Source organism: Nelumbo nucifera, chromosome 7 (genome assembly GCF_055504915.1).
Source record: "Nelumbo nucifera cultivar China Antique chromosome 7, China Antique-T2T, whole genome shotgun sequence".
NCBI classification, from domain to species: Eukaryota; Viridiplantae; Streptophyta; class Magnoliopsida; order Proteales; family Nelumbonaceae; genus Nelumbo; species Nelumbo nucifera.
Window position 1 is genome coordinate 16,828,090 of NC_142655.1, and position 21,979 is coordinate 16,850,068.

General features: G+C 34.5%; 2 protein-coding genes across 5 annotated transcripts; one reads left to right on the plus strand and one right to left on the minus strand.

Moving 5' to 3' along the window:
• Positions 1-6,428: 6,428 nt before the first annotated feature.
• On the plus strand, positions 6,429-9,783 carry LOC104607827 (10 kDa chaperonin, mitochondrial). Its single transcript, XM_010273562.3, has 3 exons — positions 6,429-6,604; positions 7,761-7,900; positions 9,465-9,783. The coding sequence occupies exons 1-3, from the start codon at positions 6,500-6,502 to the stop codon at positions 9,511-9,513; spliced, it is 294 nt and encodes a 97-aa protein (XP_010271864.1). The 5' UTR covers positions 6,429-6,499; the 3' UTR covers positions 9,514-9,783.
• A 3,927-nt stretch (positions 9,784-13,710) lies between these two features.
• On the minus strand, positions 13,711-17,398 carry LOC104607828 (serine carboxypeptidase-like 45). 4 transcript variants are annotated; one of them, XM_010273563.3, is made up of 11 exons: positions 16,928-17,398; positions 16,672-16,773; positions 16,491-16,586; positions 16,279-16,352; positions 16,055-16,121; positions 15,901-15,977; positions 15,453-15,734; positions 15,229-15,362; positions 15,023-15,115; positions 14,585-14,702; positions 13,711-14,075 (listed from the first exon to the last, which is right to left on the minus strand). In XM_010273563.3, the coding sequence occupies exons 1-11, from the start codon at positions 17,295-17,297 to the stop codon at positions 13,926-13,928; spliced, it is 1,563 nt and encodes a 520-aa protein (XP_010271865.1). In that variant the 5' UTR covers positions 17,298-17,398; the 3' UTR covers positions 13,711-13,925. The 4 variants fall into 4 exon arrangements, with proteins under 4 accessions (XP_010271865.1, XP_010271866.1, XP_010271867.1 ...); XM_010273564.3 differs by having other exon boundaries at positions 15,229-15,359; positions 16,928-17,397; XM_010273565.3 differs by lacking the exon at positions 16,279-16,352 and having other exon boundaries at positions 16,055-16,147; positions 16,928-17,397.
• Positions 17,399-21,979: the final 4,581 nt, after the last annotated feature.

Genomic DNA, 21,979 nt, shown 5'->3' on the forward strand with positions numbered 1-21,979 from the left:
TTTTGGCAATAAAATTGATTACAACAAATATCATTCTCTTCCTCTATTTCTTCTATTATCATTTTTTTATTTCATCTTCACTTCATCGTTTTCAACCAAAAGATGTGTTTTTGTCTTCAATATTTGTTCCATTTAACACCTTTTATTTCTATTCATAATACATGCTCTTTTATTTCAAATGTATATTTACCTTTATATTTATTTTTTTTATGTTTTTCATTAGTGTCTTATATGAAAAAAAATATTTAATTTAACAAGTTTTCTTCTACACCACACCTACAAAACGCCCCTTGGGGGTGTGGACAGTTCCAGTCTATACATTTTTGTTCGTTGTTTAAAACAATTATAAATAGTTGTGTGGTATAGATTGGTCATTACCATAGGGTGTGGTGTGGAGTAATCCATACCCATTAATTTCTTAACCACATTATAAAACAATCCCTAAATCATAAAATACTATTAATAGATTTATTTTGTATATAATACAAAATAATTCTAGAGAATGATATGATGTGATGTTACATAGTATATTACACAAACTAATGGGTTAATACTAAGAAATCTTTAAAGGGTTCATTACATTTAGAATAATGAAAATATTAGCAAAGGGGTTCATACTAAGCACAAGCTAATTAAACCTTAAAAACCCTAACTAAATGTTATAATATTCATTGAGAAAAATATCTAACTTTTATATTTAAAGCATTTGGTGGGTATATGGTAACCCCTTGTGCTCAACACATGTAGCATTTGGCTACCTTCCCCTTCGTAGCACACAACAAATCTTAATTCAAAAGAAATAAGCCTTCAACTTGTTTCCGTTCACAATTCAAATGAAACAAGCAGGGCCTCGAGATGTGTAAAAACCCCAACATTTTTTCACAAGTTACGACGGACACAGCATTGAATCACAGCAATCGCCCCTTTTAGAATGGCTTCCTTCCTCCCCCCGCAAGCCCCGATTTAGCATTGTGTCTGACAGACATAGTCTCTAACAAACACAAAGACGTGAGCCCCGATTTCGCCTCTCTCGAATTCTCTCTCTCCTTCTCCCCTTTCTCACAATTTTGGTTTTCTCCTTTCGACAGGAGTGATAGTGATGGTGAAACCCCCCTTCTAGCGATAGTGACAATGATGGTGAAACCCAATTCTGAAGAGAATTTGTTATATTCATGAATTTTTTTCTTGTTGTTTGATCTGAATTCCAAATAATATTCCATTTATTATTTGCCCTCTTGGTTTTTAGCTTTGTTCTTACTAAGTTTTGTCTTGTAGGGTTCGTCTAGGTTCTCAATTTCAAGTTACGTTCCATTTATTGCAAGTCCTCTTGGTTTAGCTTTGGGTTCCTAGTAATGTTCCATTTAGAGCCTTAAGTATTTTGGATGTGAAACAAAGCAGATGCAAATGTTTCTCTTATGAATGCTAAATATTCATTATTTTTAATGTGGAACAAGACATAAGAAGTATCTCCGAACATCGGGTTTCTTCAATTTCCTTTTCTGATGTACTGGAGACGCTATTGATTTATTGCTATTTATTTTATAGATGTATTGTAGTCATATAGGTTTTCGATTGGTTTTTAGAGTGCCTTCCTATTACTAATGTTCTTTTATTTATTTTTTGTGGCAGTTGACTTTAGGATTTTGGTTAAGCATCTCCCACTCTCTCCCTCCTCCAACATAGAGAGGGTTTTTTTTAGAGGACTTTGCATTTCTCATAGTTGTGTAACTTTCAGTTAGTGCTTGGTTTCTTGGCCATTTTTCATGGCTATTAAGAACCATTCTCCATGCTATTTTTTGAGCTTCTTTCTTCTTTAAGCTCGAGTTTATACTTTTACTGATTTCTTTTCATTTTTTGTAGGATTTTTTCTTACTTTTTAGCTAGGATTTTTCCCTCTTTTGCAGGACTTGTGCTTACTGGGTGTGGTTGGATTATAGCTATTTCTGGCTTGAGCTTACAAGTTTTCCAATGGCTTCCTTTATTTTCTTGGTTTTTAGCTTAGATAGTAATGAAATTAGTAAATTTCTAATCTATAACCACTAATTTGCATAGCCCATTTATAGGATTTTTGCTTCATGGGTTGCCAATGATAGCTTCATTTTCTTTTCTCCATTTATAACATCTACCAGTGAGAGCCGGTAGTTTTAAGTGTTGTTTTAATCATTTCTAATTTTCACTATTTAATAATCTCTAACTGTTGATACTTCCACCTACTAGGATTTTCTTCCTCTCTATCTCCACTACTCTGAAAATAGAGTTGGCAAACTCTTCATCCCAAGAGAAGTCTAACAGATTTTTTTTTTCGATTTGAGCTTCATGTTAAACTACATGCTCCATAAGCAAAGCCTTATTGATTTTAAAAAACCTAATCCACCTAAACCTCTTTATCCAAAACCACAACCATCTCCACTGAACCTTTTTCTGCCACCTCTAGCTTTCGTTGGCCTTAGAGGTTTTTTTCCCACTCCTAGTCATCCTCTTCAGTTATTTTGAATGCATGCTCTAATTTCTTCTTTCCTTCTGCTTCCACTTCTTCAACTCTCCTCTCTGTTGCTATGTCATAAACACTTTGTAAAGGTATATCCTGATTTCCTTATGCTATTTGTAGTGCTAACATTTTGTAGAATTATTGGTTTTTGGTATACACAGGTTTTCTCTTGGTGTTGTTATTACTCTTACAATAACCATTACTTTCATGTGTTTAATGTCTTTTCTTTAATGATGGTAGTTGTTAATGCATTTATTTCATTTGTAGTGTTAACACTTTGTAGAATTATTGGTTTTTGGTATACATAGGTTTTCTCTTGGTGTTGTTATTACACTTACAATAGCCTTTACTTCCATATGTTTAATGTTTTTTCTTTAATATTGGTAATTGTTAATGCATTTATTTCTTGTATTTGTTACTTTTTTTGTTGTCTTTTATTTTATTTTTGGTTGTGTTTTATTTTATTTTATTTTTTATTACATGGGAGCAATGATGCAAAACTCTTTTTCTTTTGAGTTCTAAGTGTGTATTGTCTTTTTTAACTTGTATTACATGCTACAAAATGTTTTTTTTCTTTTACTTGAACTACCTTCTATTAATTCTTGTTTCATAATCTTTTTGCACTTTTCATGTTCTCTTTTCCTTCATGTAACTATATTTGCATTCTTTTTGTTTCAGTTTACTTTTTTTTTTCACTTCTTCTTAAGTTTTTTTTTTTTTGCATATTTTCTCATAATTTGGGAACAATGATGCATTTTTTATTTTAGGGAGAACATTTAAAATATGATTTCCTTCTTATTTTTTTATGAGTTTTTTGGGTCTTACTTTCCCCTCTTTATTTGTGTTTGCATTTGTTTTTTTCCTCTCTACTTTGTAATTATTTTCATTTTTTGGATACTTGTTGAATATTATCCTTTTGTATTCAACCTAAGCTCCCATACTTTTATTTACTAGGACTATAAGTTAGTAATGCAAAGTTAACTTATAGTTTGATAGTCCAAGTTGTACAAAGAAAGTTAGTTTTACATTTGGAGTTATCTTTCCCATTTAGTTTGATAATCTAAAGGTACTTCTTGCTTGAGATTTGTATGCACTGGAGAAAGTAGAACTTAGGATTTTTTTATCCTCTCTATTTTTTTAAACCCACTTGCTATTTCAGTTTCATTGGACCTCTGTAAATTCAGACATTGGTTGAATTGTGTATTCTTCCAACTATTTAAGATTTAAAAGCATGTCTAAACTTGATATGAACTATGTATTCTAAATGATTATTTATCTTGTAAAAATAGAGAATAGAAATCTTAAGAGAAGTCTAGAATTAAGAAAAAAAAAACAAAATGGTAAACCTATCAGGTTAGGTTTCTCTCTTAAAGCTATCAAACCTCAGGAATTCTGAAATCAATGACATATGATATTAATGAATAACTTCAAAAGAGATTTTACCTGGAAGTGGGTGATCGTGACAAAAACATTTGGGCACTTGAATCTCAGCTATGTGAGGTTGGTGACTTGGTTTCATACAGATATACGCTGATGTTTGATCACCTCATTTTGCATTAGGCTTATTGATTCCTTTTGTGTCTTTGAGGCATCTTTGGTTTTAACCTCTAACATGTTCTTTTTTTCTAGATTTTTTTTATAGATTATTTTTTTCTTCTTTTTTCTAATAAATTCTAGGTATTCATAAAAAGAAATAGAAAAGTAACAAAGATATTTAAGTTTCGTATTCTGACTACCAAAACCATGATAATTTGGAGTTTACACCATTCAAGAAAATGGACAACATTCCCTTTTCTTCTTTTTGGCCTATTTACTACAGGTATTTGTTCTTGTTTTTTTGTTTTCTTTTATTTCATTTCACTTTTGGTTGTGTTATTTTATTTTATTTTTATTACCTGGGAGCAATGATGCAAAACTCTTTTTTTTTTCTTTTGAGTTCTAAGTGTTTATTGTCTTTTCTAACCTGTATTACATGCTGCAAAATGTTTTTTCTTTTACTTGAACTACCTTCTACTAATTCTTGTTTCATAATCTTTTTGTAGAGGTGTAAATCATGTCGTGTCGCCCACGGCCCGACACGAACTTAGATCGGCCCGGCACAACGGTCCGTGGGCCATGCCAGGCCTAGCACGATCATGTGGGCCGTGCTGGGGCTGGGGTTTTAGGTCCACGGGTCGGCACGACCCATATATGTTATATTATATATATTTATATAATATTATATATTATAATTATATAAAAACATATAGTATATATATTAATAAAATAAATATATTTTTTTAATTTTATTACACTAATTTATTTAATTATTGTATATATAAGCAATTGTGTACACAAAAATTCATATAAAATTAAAATTTTAAGTTTGTTGTCCTTTTTTTTAAATAAATAGCTTTGTTCCGATGCATTGCCCGTAACGGCCCACGGGCCAGTACAGCATGGTCCACAGTGCTGGCCCGACACGACCCACTTTACACCTCTATCTTTTTGCACTTTTCATGTTCTCTTTTCCTTTATGTAACTATATTTGCATTTCTTTGTTTCAATTTATTTTTTTTTCATGCCTTCCTAAGATTTTTTGCGTATTTTCTCATGATTTGAGAACAATGATGCATTTTTTATTTTAGGGAGAACCTTTAAAATATGATTTCCTTCTTATTTTTTTGAGTTTTTAGGTCTTACTTTCCCCTCTTTACTTGTGTTTGCATTTGTTTGCTTTCCCCTCTACTCTGTAATTATTTTCATTTTTTGGATATTTGTTGAATATTGTCCTTTTGTATTCGGCCTGAGCTTCCATACTTCTATTTAGTAGGACTATAAGTTAGTGGTGCAAAGCTAACTTATAGTTTGATAATCCAAGTTGTAAAGAGAAAGCCCGTTTTACATTTGGAGTTATCTTTTCCATTTAGTTTGATAATCTAAAGGTACTTCATGCTTGAAATTTGTATGCCTCAGAGAAAGTAGAACTTAGGCTTTTTTATCCTCTTTATTATTATATATATTTTTTTAAATCCACCTACTATGTTACTATTTTGATCTCACAAAAGAGAAAGTCCATTACTATGTTACTATTTTTTAAATCCATAATTTGGCTTTGTTACTATTTTGCAACCACTTGGATCTCACATTTTGATCTAAATATTTCATGATGGGTGAGGATTTTATCTATTTGTTTCACTACAACTGATTTTCCATGGATAAAACAATAGGTTGCTTATTATGCTATTTGTATTTAAGAATTTCTTATTGAAAATTCTTATTCTTAATAAGGGTATTCTCAAATGTTTTTCCTTTTTAATTTCTTCAATAAAGGTTGGTAGTTTATATACTAAACTTAGTGGAACCAGTCAATTGATTGACATGGATGTAATTGAGTTCTTACATAAAGAAAATTTACAATATTATTGATTAATCTTTTTATTAATATTATAATGTTTTATTATTTTATAATATTAATATTTTGTTATTATTTATTAGTCTTTTTATTATTTTTCTTTTTTAATAATTTTTAATATTTTATATAATAATTTTCATTCATTATTATTTAAATAACAATTTAAAAGGTAAATTTATAAAATTTACATTTTAGATTTATCATAACATTCATATTACTGAACAACTTCATTAAGATGTTTGCAAACATGTAAAAGTAAATTTTTCATTGAAAGCTTTCAAAGTTTTGTCATCTAAGTTTTTTTGTTTTTTGTTTTTTTTTTTCTCTTTTGAGAGTTTATATTTTAGATTTATCGAATGCCACTTATGTGACAACTATATCCATCTGGTCGGGATCAACCTTTGACGTGCTTAGACTTTAAACCGAGAATGACCCGAGTTGCACACAACAAGAGTAAATACCCTAATTAAAAGGGGCATTTCATGTAATTTGACACACCCAGAAGGCCAGAAAAGCCAAAACCCTCTCTTAAACCCCATTAGGCATTTACCCTACTCGCCAAAACATAGCGAGTGGAAGGTTCTAGTCGATTGGTTGCCGTCTGTGCTTTCTTCATCATGGCGAAGCGATTAGCTCCATTGTTGAATCGTGTCTTGGTCGAGAAAATTGTTCCTCCGTCCAAAACCAGTGCAGGAATCTTACTTCCCGAGAAGACCGCACAGGTGCAATGCTAGCTCTCTTTTGAACTCTGCAACTACTCGTTCCCCTCGTATTCCCTTAGGTTTTGATGTTTTTTCTCGAGGGATATGGTTTTTTTGGGGAAATTTTATGTGGGTCTCTAACATTTCACCTTTTGTTCATTGATTTGGTGGACTGGTTGAGAGGAAAGCACGCCAGTATAGCTTCGGTTCTTTACTCTCTGCAATTAGTTTCTATGCTTGATAGCTATGAACAATGATTCTTATTTTGGGTTTTCTTCTAATTCAGTAACTTTAATCTTTGCTATTGTTTGTTCTTGTTCTTCACTTGCCGTCTCCTGTGAAAGTTGATTTAGTAATTTTGTAGTTTCCCTTGTGAAAGTTTTATGTTTTCCCCTTTTCTTGGTTGACGCTTTAAGTTTTTAATATTTTTGTCTAAGATAATTCTCTTTTTTATCATTATCAGATTCAATAAATCTTTTATTAATCAGAATAAATGAGAAACTACACATCACAATGCTCCACATTGGAATACACATCCATAAATGGACCTGCAGCTTCCCTTTCCCCTTACACTATCCCTTTTCCCATACCCTGCTCTGCTTGGGCAGGTCTTACTGATCCACTTCATTTCTTGGGAATCAGCAATGACATTAGCTGATCTTCTGATCCATATGAATGAGGTGTTCAAGACACAGGCCACAGAGCTAGCTTATCTGAATTGATGTCTGGAGACCTAAGGGTGGTCTGCGCCACGCCTCATTCACCCATGGACTACCTATGAGTCTCCTTCCACTTAATAGTCTCAAAGTATTTAAAGATGATGCACATTTCGGTCTATGTAGAACTATGGAAGAGATGCTTTCTCCACTCTAATGGAGTTGCCTTCATCTTTAGGACCTGACAATACCTAATAGTTCTAGGTCGGGGGTACTACTCTGCTAGAGGAGTAGGCAGCATTAGATCAATTTTTTACGATAGTCCGTTGTGAATATCTCAAATTCTTACTGTGTGTGTTTGGGTTTGGGGGGGTGGAGTGGGCAAATATAAGGTCAATTTCTTATAATATCCTTTATTGTGAATAGGATAATTCACTCATTTGCTGCAGGCATGTAAATGGAAGATATAGATCTTTTTTACCCTTAGTTTGCTTATTTGAACTTTTCTGTCTTTTATTTAGCTAAACTCCGGTAAAGTTGTTGCTGTGGGTCCTGGAGCTCGTAACAGAGATGGACAACTTGTTCCTGTTAGTGTAAAAGAAGGAGACACTGTGCTTTTACCTGAATATGGAGGAACTGAAGTAAAACTTGGTGACAAAGAGTAAGTATTGGATTCCTTCTCCACTTTCTGTATTTGGTTTGTCTATCTTTTCATTCTAAGTATCTGTTTAGACATTCAATGTTGGGTTTAGGTTTAGTGGTCACTTCTGAATGCATGTTAAGTTGTTATGGTAGAAAATAGATTCAACTGGCTTTAGGATTTAAACTATAACTTCTTTAGAAAGGAGCTGCCTGTGAGCACTGAACACTTGTGAGTTGGAGAATTGTCAGACATGAAGATAAACTTCACTGATGTGTGAGGTGCTTGATTGATAGTAATTGGATTGAATGCCAATAAGTGATGCTTTCTGTTTTGTCTGTTTTTCATAGATTTTAGAAATTTGCACTGCTCTCTTTACCACTCCCCTTTTCTTTTGGTTGGTGAAGTTGGTGCGCCAATGTAAATAGAATTCTCTTACAGGTGGTTATTTATTTATTACTGTCATGAGGGCCTTTCCTAGGTCAGTGGTCCAGGTTTGGTTTCTGGCTTGAACCTCTAAGATATTGTGCATTGATTGACAGATTATCAAAATATTGTCTCCATTTAAACTTTACTTTAAGAAAATTCATAACCTGAAAATGAATTATATTTGTCTAACAAAGAGCATTTGCTGAATAATCAGAACGATGATAAAGAATCATTTTATTGTGGTGACTAAAAGTGCTTTAACCATGCTGTAATTTAGGGTATTCTTCTATTACTTAGCCTTTTTAATTCTCTTTCATTGGTCATAAATCAAACTATACACTGTTTAAATGGCCTTAATCATCATGATAAAGAGTCTTGTTGTGGGCTGGTTCCTGATTTCCCAGTCTTGGGGTTACCAACTCACCATTGCACTTGTGGATGGTCTACAGAGTAGTTTTTTGACTTCCTAATTTAGGGTTACTATTGCACTTATAGAGGGATCGAGTGGTATTAGTATGGGAAGATTACATCTTTTATTATCTTGATTTTAAGAACAGACTAGAGCTTTTGCTGCATTACTAGATGACATTTTTTTAGTAAACAGAAAAAAATTATTGTAGTACTGTAAAGAGGGTGAGGAATCCTCAGAATTTACAAAAAAGTATGACTATAATATCCACATGACATATACAGCATGTTCAAAAACTGATGGAGCTCCACTGGTTCTGGAAACAATCAGAAGGAGCTCTCATGAACTGGTGCTGTACTTTGGCCCATCTCAGCAAGGTCTATCATTTTTTGCCATTTAATTTTTACCCAACTTTCTGATTGTAGGTGACTTATCTAGAAACTTCCTGTGTGAATAAGAATAAGATCTGAGCTATTTCTCTTGGAACCATTTTGCGATTATATATATGATATCTAAATTTCTTGCCTAATATGTTATTGTTTATATATATTTGTATGCATTTCTTTGGGATCTAGAATTCCCTCTTCCTCTTATGTTCTTTTTATTTTTGGGGAGGGGGATTTTTCACATTTATCAGTTACTCTGATTCTTAAGTTGCCATGATCATTGTTTTTGATTTTATTCTCTTTTTTTTTCCATTTTATATAGAAAATGAATATTTTTTTAACTTTGTTGTAACTTTTTCAGGTATCATCTATATAGAGATGACGATATACTGGGAACACTGCATGATTGATGAAGTTCACTCCTATTGTGAGGTTATAAAAAAATTTTTATAACGATCCTGTAGGATTGAGGCAGCTTTTAATGTGTAATTGAAGAGTTAGGCTGTGAGACTGCAGCTAAACATTCTGCTTCTATTTGGTGCCTTGAATTAGATTGGGAACTCATAGGTTGTCTTTATTGGACACAACACAAAGATCTTATGGAATTTAGTCATTTCCTTGTCTTGCTTCTGCTTATTATGCTTATATAATATCTATCTTATACGGGTTAGTTATTTTCACTTGGTAACTTGTTACCCTTTTCATGTTCTTTCTTTTATTTGTTTTTCTTTTGGCATCATCTTTAAATTTTACAAACTGGATAAATTCTTATTCAGCGCTTTTCTCTGCAAGCACTGCTTACCCATTTACTGTATTTGCATCATATTCATTTAAGAATTGTCAGATAAAGTTCAAAACAATTATGAACTGCAATTTCAGAAACTCTAAGCTTATTAGCCACTCCAAGAGTTCCCAACTGAGTTGGCTAAAGCCGATCAGGTTAAACTTTAGAATTGGTGTGGGCTTGTGCAGATTGGCCTTTCTTTATTTAGGTTAGGGTTGGTTTCATCCTAGGTCTATCTATTCTTTACTGAGGGGGAAATTGAGTCATGCAACACTTATCCACTCGGTCTGATAAGTCAATGCTTATGTAATGCTCCAATTCCAATGGAACTGAAACCAATTCCTTGAAAAAAATCAGACCAACAAACCTCTATCCTCTAGAAGTAGGGTTATTTTCACTGTTTTTGATTCTTCACTTATGATGTATGCAATATAAGAGATGTTTTATAGTTTTTTATTTCCATCCTTATTTTTGAAAGCACTGAAGTTTGAGTAAAGTTCTATTTTGGGTTTTACCTAAATGTTGGACCATTCCTGGTCCTGATTTGCTGGTTGCTCATTTTCACTATAGTTTGGGATTTACACAGTAAGCACCGATTGTCTTTCTTTAGTGGTAGGTGATGGTGGTTTTATTTCAGAAAACCATTTGTGTTTTTGAATTAAAATGATAGTATTTAAAATAAAAACGAATTTTATAGTATATAATTTATATGGAACATGACTACATGAAAACTAAACTTCATTTAGAAATATTCTTTTCAAATTAAAAGTTCAAGAACACATTTTTGGCTTTTCTTTTTTTATTGCAGGGTTTGATTTGGTTTGGATGAATGTTTAAAAATCCCCATAAGCATTATATATATATATATATATATATATATTATCAACAAATAGTGTATAATTATGTTTTATATATAATATGCTAGTGGATCTGTGCAATGCATGGGTTTTATTATGTGAAATTAAATTTAAAGAGATTTCGATATTTGCCCATTGTTTGATGCATCAACAAAAAAGTCATTATAATTATATGCTATGGCACCTTGGGATGTATAGATTTTGAAAAATTATCTAAAATTAGAAAAAAGATAATCTCAATTGGATATTGGAGTCCTAAGTTATAGTCTTCGAAAATTTGTATATATGTTGAGTGTGCAAAATATATACAAAAACGGTTAACATTGGAATTACTGCCCATTAGGCTAATCACCTAAGGCTCCATTTGAAAGGAGTACAAATGTAAATATATCGAGTGCAAAACCTTCTATTATATATTATTTTGTTTGTATTTGTACAATATGTATACTCCTAAGCTGAGCCCAAAATATAAATAACACAAGCAATTCGAATTGAGACCATAAATCATATTCCTACCTCTATTACCACGGGCTGGAGCTTGGTGCCATTTCCTTTTAAGCTTGGTTTGTTTATTGGTGCTTGGGTAATGCATATATAACTAGGCAAAAGTTGTTCACTAAGTAACTTTTGGTGTCAATGTTTGATCGTGCTTTCATTTGGGAAAAAATGGAGGTGGGAGAGGATTAATGTTTTTGGTGGTCGGTAAGCAACTTTCACTAGGAGAGTATTAATTATTTAGGTAATTGATACTCTAAAATATTCGTTGTAGATGAAATCCGTTTTGGTCAATTATCCATTAGAGATTGACAAATAAATGGGAGCTTAAAGTAAAATATACTGTTGTTTCGTTATTTTCAAATATAATTAATGAAATAAGGCTTCATTTGGATTTCGCCTTTTTCACTAAAGCCTTGCACCCGCCTAGCAACTTGCAACCAAACAAACCAACCAGGGCCATAACTCATGAACTCTTGGCAACAAACAACCGATTAAGCATTATCATCCTATTAATAGGGGCAGTTTAGTGACTTCGGATTTTTTGCCCACAACGATTTTATCCATGTCTACCTATAATATACTTTCCTGTGCATTGAAAATATCTCCCCGTACATGATACTATATAGGAGAATGAGATGTTTTTTATATGTGGCTACTATGTTATGTAGGTAGACATGAACAGAACAGAGTTTTTGTGGCAAGAGATCTTGCAACAAGCAATGAATTGAGCATTAGTGTAGCGCTAATGTGCACCCGGAAGTTAACGCCTCCAATAATTTGATGAAATGCTTTCATTTCTCAATACTTTTTCTTCGATTTACACATTTTTTGATAAATATTCTTACATCAACTAAACATTTAATTAGCACCTGAAGATTTTTTTTTTTTTTTTTTTTGTAAAGTAAATAATTAACAAAGATATGCATACATACATATATATATATATATATATATATATATATATATATTAAGTCTTTTCTTCGACTATCACCAAAAAAATGATTAGTCTTGTTTAACTATACACACACAAAAAAAAACATTCATTGTATGAATGTGGGCTGACCATACAACTCCATGGAAAAGTTTCACCATTCCCACCTCCCAAAGTTATATTGGCTTAACTCGTCACCATCCCAACCATCCCTTAAGGCTGTATTTGGAAACGATGCAAATAAGTGCCAATGCAAATATGTAGAGTGTAAAATGGTTCATATAAAATGTAAAATCGGGTTACTTTTGCACTAACAAATTTACCTTTTTACCAAACATACTTTTAGCTATAATGGATACAAACATGAATTCCAATAAAGAATATGCTTTTTGGTAAACATACTTTTACCAAAGGCCCACTTGAATGCAAATTTACTTCTTCTTTATTGATGTATTTTTACATCTTATCAAGGTTCAAAATATCGATACGCCCGATACGTCAATAAGGGCGTATCGGGCGAATCGATACACATTTTGGTCCCTTTTTTTTTTTTTAATTTTTCGCAACTGGTTCAGGGGGGCTGGTTTAGGTCTCCTCTACCCCCTGAACCGGTCAAACCTCCTATACACCCACTGTAGGGGCGTATTGGAGGGGTCCCGGAACAATACGTATCGGCCGATACGGGTCGATACTTTGAACCTTACATCTTATTATAAATGTAAATATGCATTGGTCTGTCATTTGTCAATGCATAAATGTAATGCTGCCAAAACATAGGCAAAAGTAAACCAGAGTGCAAATTTACCCTAAACTGGGATTTACACTCCATTTGTATCGTTCCCAAAAGCAGCCTAAAAATCTTCTTTTGAATACAATTAAGTAGAGAAACCACAGTATCTTCTTCCAACCAACTCAGTTGGTAAGGTCTCTCGTTGGTTGTTGTCAAGACTTAAAATTTGGGGTAAATTCCCACTGTTGTCATCAGTTTTACTGTTTTTTTTTTTTTTTTTTTTTTTGGGGGGGGGGGGGCGGGGTATGGGTATCAGGCTAATGCTGGAAGCCCCCCAAAAAAAAGCTCGTCCAAGGGTTAAGGGGTGCAAATTGGGTACTCGATTTGAAGAATTATTCATCCTATACAAGGTTCAAAGTATCGACCGATATGTATCGTGCCGATGGCTTCCCGATATGCCCCTACAGGGGTTGTATTGGGTACTCGATTTGATGTGTTGTAGGATTTATAATCATTCCATTATATCTATATGTTTGCCAACCATGTCCCATACAAAACTTAAAATTGCCTTTAAGATACTCTTTAAATTAGTAATATTTGGAACCTAGCTATTTGTTTATCGTCCGAACATAATCGTCAGGTGGTTATCATGGTGTGCTTGCTCTCAAGATTATGGTGGGCTCAGAGAAAGAAAATGAATTTTGATAGATTCCACTTCTCGTATGGTGAAAGCCCATTAATGGATTCAATTGTGTAATGCATTGATCCTGCTTCATGATTTGTAATCATGCAATGGATGGTTACAGATGGATGAATTCCTCTCTCTCTCTGATTCATAAGAGAATTGAGAGTGTTCTCTTTATTGGACTCAGTATCTTGTTGAAGACTGTCTAGCTTCAAGTTTCATGACATTGCTAACAATTGAAGATAAAACTACATAGATTATTTTCTTCTTTTGTTTATTACATATGGATGCATCGTTCAGTTAAATAATTTCTACTCCCGATCGATTAATCAGTTGATCAGAATGCCTCTGGCAATGGCTTTCCTTTCAGAAATGAATTGAACAATACAAGTGATCTCTGTGGTTGAGAAAATGGAGCTTCATGAGAACCTCCTCTTATGGTAGCAAAAGTCAGGATATCACCATACACTTGTGTCCATCCACCAACCTGGAAAATCCATTAAAATCCTTTAATAAATGGAATGAAAAAAGAAAACCCATGTTTTCAAAATAACAACCAGGGGGAGAAGTTCATCCACCTCCTAATGGTAGTCTGGTCTGTGAAATCTAGACTATTTTTGTTGGTCGAAAATTTCGCTTCAAGATAACAACCAGGGGGAGAAGTTCAGGTTACCTTGGTCACTTTATCTTAGTGAAAACTGAAATGAATTGGCTGATTTGGAAATTTTGTACAAGAACCATTTTGTTGGCCTAGTTTTTTTGGCAAGCTTGGACCAAATTTCCTATATAAAGATGCCTTTGAATTACCTTGGTTCACTAATTGGCAACCCAACATCTTGTATGGTTCTGATAACCATGATGCCTAGCTTCTAATGTCATTATTTAAGTAATCTCTTGCAATGAATTAATTTACTCAAAGAAGCAAATCTAATGAAAGTGGAATGGAGCAGAAGACCCATAAAATACTTTAATTACAGATTCAATCTAGATGCAAACCTGTTTTCCCTCGAACCAAACTCTGTAAGGCACAGTTGTGTTCAATCCCAACTCATTTGCCAACCTGTGGACTAGTGTCCGAGTCCCAGTCAGTGGGATGATAGAATCTTGGTCTCCACTGCAATAGCCAATCCAGACATGGTTATATGCAAACAAGAATCAATGGTCTCATAATGAAATCAATTCATGCTTGTCCAGAATTTCCTTACTAAGTTGTCTTTTTTCAGCTACTATAATGTTCTGTTTTTCTTTCTCAGTGTTCCCAGAATATATCTATTAATTAATTTTCTTTTCAAAATTTTATTGCATCCAAAAATTTGGTTATGCATCACCATGGTGCAAAAGAAAAAGATGGTGATCAGTATAACTCAATGGAAACAAAAAAGCTTCTGCAACAATGCTTAAAAGAATCCATCATTTCCTGGTTTGTCAATTTACCTGTAAACCAAGATCTTAATGCCAGACCTGCTAAGTGAGCTCAAGACAGGAATTGTTGACACCTCTAAATTAAGCATATCATATTTGATGACTCTAAGAACAACAAAATAGAAGACTCAGAATGAGCTGCAATAATAAAGAAGTTAAGGCCAATTAAATCCAAACTCTGACAGAAAAATAGGACACCTATCATATTGAAGAGATACCTATAGTTAGTGCAAGCAATCCAGCCGCTGACTCCTACAAGATGGGCATGGAGAGACTTCTGTACATCATCCCGGTTCAAATAATTATATGTTTCATCTTCAACACAGACGTCTGTACTTTCTACAACTTTCTGCTGATTCAAACCCATCAAACCACCAAGTTCAAACTCAATTCTGCAACAGAAGCAGTGGAAAAAGAACAAATGATCAGGTGTAAAACATACCTGGGGAGTCAGAGCCTTGGATTGTGAAAGAATGGACGATACACAGACGCTGAGTGTGACATCGTATTCATCTATGAATCTACTAATTTCTCTGTTGACCAGGCTTACAACTCTTAAACAAACAGAAGAGACAGAGCCTCTATAATACTTACTTAAGAACCGAGAGTAGTTGCAATCAGAAGTGAAGAAACCATAGGTTGAATCTGATATCAGTCCATGTGACCACAAAAATTCAGCTCTTGAATTGAAGTCGGTGGTGAATTCTAAAAGAGGGTTCCCCAGCTGAAATAGAAAAAACTCTCCACTTTCAGATCAAGCGGGTAAACTACAGAAAACTTAAGTAATTTTTATCATGATAGGGAAACAATAATAGAGACCAGTCCATTTTGATAGATATGCCAAGGCCCAGGTGTTATATTGAGGCTAAGATAAAATATATAAAACTTACAGCTATTCCCTTTAGATTGAACAATTTCTGGTCGTTGAACTGAATCATGAGCTGTGCAAGTTGTGGAACATAATGACCTGGTAATGAAAAGGGAAAATTTCAGAATACTCTCTCTCTCTCCCTCCCTGTAGTAGGTAGTAGTTTAGTTACATACCAGCATAGCTTTCTCCTGTGATGAAAAGATCTTTGTTCTTGTGCTCTGGGAATTTGTCAAGCCATCGCTGCATGAAGACGAGATTATCTCTAGCTTAAAAGAAGAAAATGAACAATATTTTAGAACAAAAGAACAATTTGATTCGAATCATAGAGAGGGCATAGTTCCACAGTTCTCAAAATGGGAAGTATAAAGGAAGGCATATTGCTATATAGACACTTTACAGAAGAGGTTCTTAGAAACCATGATGTGTAACTATAACTCTTCTGTGCTTCAATGCTATAATTCTTCCCAGGACCTGAGCATAATTGGAAATTATTGCCATTTAGTTCTTCCAAAATCCCACATTTGATCAGATTTGCCTGGCTAATTGCTCAGGGTAAACCAGGGTTGAATTTCATTAATACAAATTTAGGACTTGAGTTATGGAACATACCAGTCATCTCGTCATTCACACCATAATAGTAGGAGGTATTGGTGGAATAAGAGAACCCAACACCTGCTGGAGTCTCCAAGTATAGCATGTTGGCCTCTGTAAATCAATTCAACAAGATAATATTTAAACTGTTTGGTTGATCCTTTTAATGACTGCTACCTGCAAACCACAATTGAATTACCTTTATTCCAGCTATACTCATTTCTGACCAGATTTTTTCCACTTGGTCTAAAAGGCCCATGCTCAGAGAATGCTCCTGTTCCAATGGAGGAACAACCGGGACCTGCAAAGGAAAATCAAGTGAAACAGGATAGTACATCATAAACTCAAAATTCAAACCCCATAAAAGAAACAAATCTTGATAGCCTTTATCAATAGCTTCTTTGGAGTTAACTACCTGTACTTGATTAAATAAGGTGAAAATTTTTTAACTGTACCTCCATTTACCCAGAGAACAAGAGGTTTTGAAGCTGGATTTGTTTCTGCTTCAACAAAGTAGTAGAAAAGAGCTCTTTGTTGCTCTTCATCCACAGTTATGTATCCACTATACTGCTGGAAATTGACCTCTGGTTGTCCAGGCAACTTGATGATTCTGTCAGCCTCCTGGGTTGCTGTATTTGTTATCTTTACTGATGAGCATAGTTGAAGGAAGGTTGTAGCAAGTGCTGCAACAGTAATCCAGGATAGAGAATTCATGGCTTCAGAAGGAAGAGGTAGGATGGAGTTCAGTGATAAACTACTGGAACAGAGAAAGAGAGTAAAATGCTTGTTCTGTAAATTTCCTTCCCTGGATAAACCTCTTCTCATGTGTCATATCTGATCCAATATTCCTTGTCACCTGTGAAAATGTTTATTATAATTGCTCTATGTCTATAGAAGACCAACCACTGAATTAGGTGGGAGGAAGATCAGCATAGAACAAGATTGGAGGTTAATTGTGTTTTTCTTATTTTTGGTTTAGGTATATTCCAAAGTGGGACCCACCGAATAATGGGTCCTGATCCTCTGAAAATGCAGTCATGAGACCTGGATCAAATCACTGTTAGTGATCTGGTAGCCCTAGATACAACCAAGAGAGTCCTTATTCTATATTAATGACCTTTGTTCTGGCGTTCAAGCATTTCAATTCAGGTTGATTTGCTCATCACTTCTAAAGTTATAATGTTCAATCCATTTGGCCTTTCCGGGGTAAATCAAAACGTAGCAGTTAATACCTTCTCTGATTGACTGTTTCTAGATGTGTTTGGATAGAAAAGTATTTCTGGGGCAGAGTTGATTATGACCAAACAGGTTTTGGGCCCTGTGTTTACAAACAGCCAAACTGCACTCACATGTTCTTGTCTCTTCTTTCCACAGGAAAATTTAAAATTAGTCCTAAACTCCTAATAGCTCGGCTAGTGGCAATTGACAAACATAGAGTTTGACAGCCTCAACTCAACATCTATTTGGAAATTCAAGACAAGCATGCAAAAATGAAATGGGCACTATATCCGGTACATGGGTTAAGTTTGTTATATCAGCTGTAGTAAGTTGTAAGTACGTTGAATGAGCATTTGAAATTTTTTTGACACCTGTTCCTTAAAATGCCCTCACCCCACCTTTGAAAAAATTAATACTTACTTTTGACAGTTGTCAAAATACTTATTAAATTCTCATTTAACATGCTTACTTTGTTGTGCCTACTAAATCGGATCGCTATCCCGCTGTTACATGATAGAAGGTGCCGTATAGCTCAGTGGGTAAGGTCTCTGGTTGATTGTAAATTGTAATGGAGACTTGAGATCGAATTCCTCCTTCACCAGGATTGGGGGTGTTATGGTTTTGGGCCTTTGGGGGATGGGCTACCCCTGTGGGCCACACAAGAAGCATGCCCATGAGGTACAGGGAAACTTCAGGCTTTGGAAAGGAAATAAAGCCCATGGGTCAGATTCGGATGATCTTGATCTTGATTCTTCTTTTGTTTGGGCGATTTCTATGGTGCCGAAAAGTATGGTACCTGAAAATTTTAATTCTGTCACATGGGGTTTACGCATACTAAAATCTCGGGCTGTCAAGCGGAGCTGTGCAAAAGATGCCAATGGTTAAGATCGTACTGAGCACACTTGACGCAAAGACCCCAAATAGCTGGGAGCCTGGGATCAATATTGCGTAATGACATTTGTTTTTCTTTTTATATTAAATTTGTTTTCGAACTTCTACATCTCAAATTCATAGATAACGAAATCTCATATTAGAAAAGGTAGCAAGAATCAGCCATGTGGCATAAGGATCAAAATTTCGCGATCTATCAGTCTGTATCAGATGATTAAGGCCTCGCTCGCTTTTTGGTAAATTATTTATTCGGGTAAGTACATTTACCTATGTTCTTTTATTTTCCATGCAAACAAGACAATAACTATTTTAGTCATAAAAATTCATTATTACAATGGGCATTTTTGTCCCATTCAAGTGTTGGTAACTTTCCCCCAAGGTGGGAAAGTTATTTACCCACCTAGGAGATGGGTATCACTTACTTAGGAAAATAAACTTTCTTTGGTCTCCACATAAATCTGAAAAAAGAACATGAGATTCTTGGTCAATGGGAATCAAAGTCCCATTAACCAACTTTCCCCCTCTCAAAATCCAGAAAAAGAATGCCCCCTAAGAGCAACCCCCTACCCAGACTAATTTTTGAAAAAAAAAACTTAAAAAAATAAACACACATGTGGTCAAAGCATGATACACATCGTCTGGCATATTAGGATGTATCGATATTTTGAACCTTGGCACATGCATACGTAGAGATAGAAGAATAGGGGTGGCAATTTATTGGGCCGGACCGGACTAAGGCTGCATTTGACATTTCTTATTTTAAGGATTTATCTCCTTTTTAAAATTAAAATGCTTCTATGAACATTGAGTTTTTAACAATAAAAACAAGATAAATCCTTAAAATAAGGAATGCCAAATGCAACCTAAATCCAGGATAAACATATCATAATAGGAGTCTTGACAAACCCATGCAAGGTGGGACTTGTTTTCTGGTTCTCGATGCAAATACAAGACCGAACTAGTGGGGAACTTCCCTAAACAAGCCCATCTATTTCTGCCAGGTTGAGGGATCATAAGGCTGATCTAAACCATCCATGAGATTGGAGAACCACTGGATTGGTTTCCATGTTCAGGGGTCCATTTCAGCCATATGTCCTATCATGTAGGGGTGGTTTTCACAACTTGCCTGTGGAACTGCAAACGAGAGGAATGACTTTACCATTTTTTTTTTATTCCTTTATGCAATCTCACATTTTGGTTAGGGTTGAAATCCAAAAATGGAGCCCAATTTCCTGCAAGCAAAAACTCTGCTCATATAGCATCTCGCCACACATTGTGAATATTTTATGTACATGTATGTTAAATTCATGGAAGATGTTTCCTATGTGCGACTGGATTCCCATACTTTCAAGTTTGTGTAGAGTTTTCTCTTGGAGAGAATCTTCACCCAAACCTGGAATCTAGTAAAAAACCATTGAAAAAGTCAACAAAATGTTGACCCGGGTGGTTGAACCGTTGAATTGTCGACCCGTTCGATGGTTTTTGACCGTTTTTTTTATTTTTTATTTTTTTAAATTCTCGTCAGAACGAGCCGTCCATTCGAATCGAACGGTCAGACCGTTGACCTGGAAACCGACGACCAAAACAGTTCTGTTTCTGGGTCATTTTTTAAAACATTACATTGAATTGAACTGGTCCAAAATGGTCCATAGTATTCGTCATATTGGATTGGACCTGGTCCATCTATAATGGACTTGTATTGGACTGGATCAGATTGGACCAAATTCGGTCCAACTAACCATATATGTTATATAGGCTCAATTTGGAAAGAGTACAAATACAAATATGTACAATATAAATAGATACAAAATTATATAAAGGGAAAATTCCCGATTAGTACCTTGCACTTTGGGTTTAGTGTCACTTTGGTCCTTGAACTTTAAAATGCGATAATTCAGTACCCAAACTTTTAAAACGTGACAATCCAGTACCTACCGTTAACTAGCTATTAACCAGTCATTAAATGGCATTTGAAAAAGACACAAATGCCCTTAAATTGTTATTTAATTTTCTTTATCAACCATCTAAATGTTGACAAAAAAATAACAGTCCCAAATCCTTGACTTTTCCATTCAAGAAAGTTAGGGTCACGTTTGTGTGGGTATTCTGGTGACCCCAACTTTCTTGAATAAAAGAGGCAAGGATCTGAAACTGTTAATTTTTTGTCAATATTTGGATGGTTGATAAAGAAAATTAGATGACAGTCAAAGGGCATTTGTATCTTTTTCAAATGACACTTAACAACTAGTTAACAGTAGGTATTAGATTGTCATGTTTTGAAAACTTAGATTTTAAATTGTCACATTTTAAAGTTCGGGGACCAAAGTGACACTAGGCCCAAAGTACAGAGTACTAATCGGGAATTTTCCCTTATACTAAATACAAGATTTTGCACTCTACGATCTACATATTTGTGCTCCTTTCAAATTGAACTATAGTATTTGAATTTAACTTTTATGACATGCACGTACCGAGACCAAGACATGCATTTGCTTTATATAGTATAGATACATACATACATAAGGTATATGCTTATACATTTCATGTATGTATCTATTGTGCATGAATGTAAATAACGTTATTTATAAATCTAAATTAGGTGATGACTTCTTAAGGATAAAGTCCAAACACCCCCAGTTTGGGGAGTCTGTCACTTTACTCTAATTCTTTTTTGAGAGATTCCCTCTCCCAAACTTTCACAGAAAGATCACATAAACCAATCTGTCACCATTAGAAAAAAGAAAAGAAAAGAACATGCCTACATCCCTTGTCAGATATTTCTAAAGCTCTAATAATCACATCACTCTATCACCATTTTGTTAGAACAAACGAGTGGAATGTGCCTATATTTCATTCAGATATCTCTAAAGCCCTAAAATGCCGTTTTCTTGATTTATAAATGTTTCAACGAATCCAGACCACGGGAGTGGAATGGCTGATGAAGCCAAAGATATGACCCACCAATGTGGTGTGGTGTCCTAATGCCGTTAGTCAAATGATTTTGTCCTTCAAAGTGTTGTACCAGATCAAGGTCATGTAATTGATATTCCAAATTGAACCCAAAGATCTTGGGCATCAAGTGGTTGCTTAACATCTGTGGATTAATCTCAAGCATCCAAGTGATGCACCAAGATCTTAATTGATCTGGGCCATCTAAATAATACAATAAATCAACCCAAGAATCTATGCTATCAAAGGGGTCTCTTTGAAAGTGATGAATTAACCATGGCCATCTGAACATGTATCGATATTTCGATTGATGTCAGGCTGAGTATTCAATTCATCATCATCAACTATCTTAATCTTAATCCTGTTTTGCCATTCCTTTCTAATTAAATCCAGGCTACGTAAACGGAGTCTAGATTTGCTACCAACAGAGATTCCAACGGGATTTATAA

Coding starts and splice junctions, on each gene's coding strand:
- LOC104607828 (XM_010273563.3), bottom strand. CDS start 17,297: ATGAGAAGAGGTTTATCCAGGGAAGGAAATTTACAGAACAAGCATTTT. Junction 16,587..16,671: donor TGAGTATAGCTGGAATAAAG/GTAATTCAATTG, acceptor ATTGATTTACAG/AGGCCAACATGCTATACTTG. Junction 16,122..16,278: donor GGTTTCTAAGAACCTCTTCT/GTAAAGTGTCTA, acceptor GTCTTCATGCAG/CGATGGCTTGACAAATTCCC.
- LOC104607827 (XM_010273562.3), top strand. CDS start 6,500: ATGGCGAAGCGATTAGCTCCATTGTTGAATCGTGTCTTGGTCGAGAAA. Junction 6,605..7,760: donor TTCCCGAGAAGACCGCACAG/GTGCAATGCTAG, acceptor TCTTTTATTTAG/CTAAACTCCGGTAAAGTTGT. Junction 7,901..9,464: donor GTAAAACTTGGTGACAAAGA/GTAAGTATTGGA, acceptor TAACTTTTTCAG/GTATCATCTATATAGAGATG.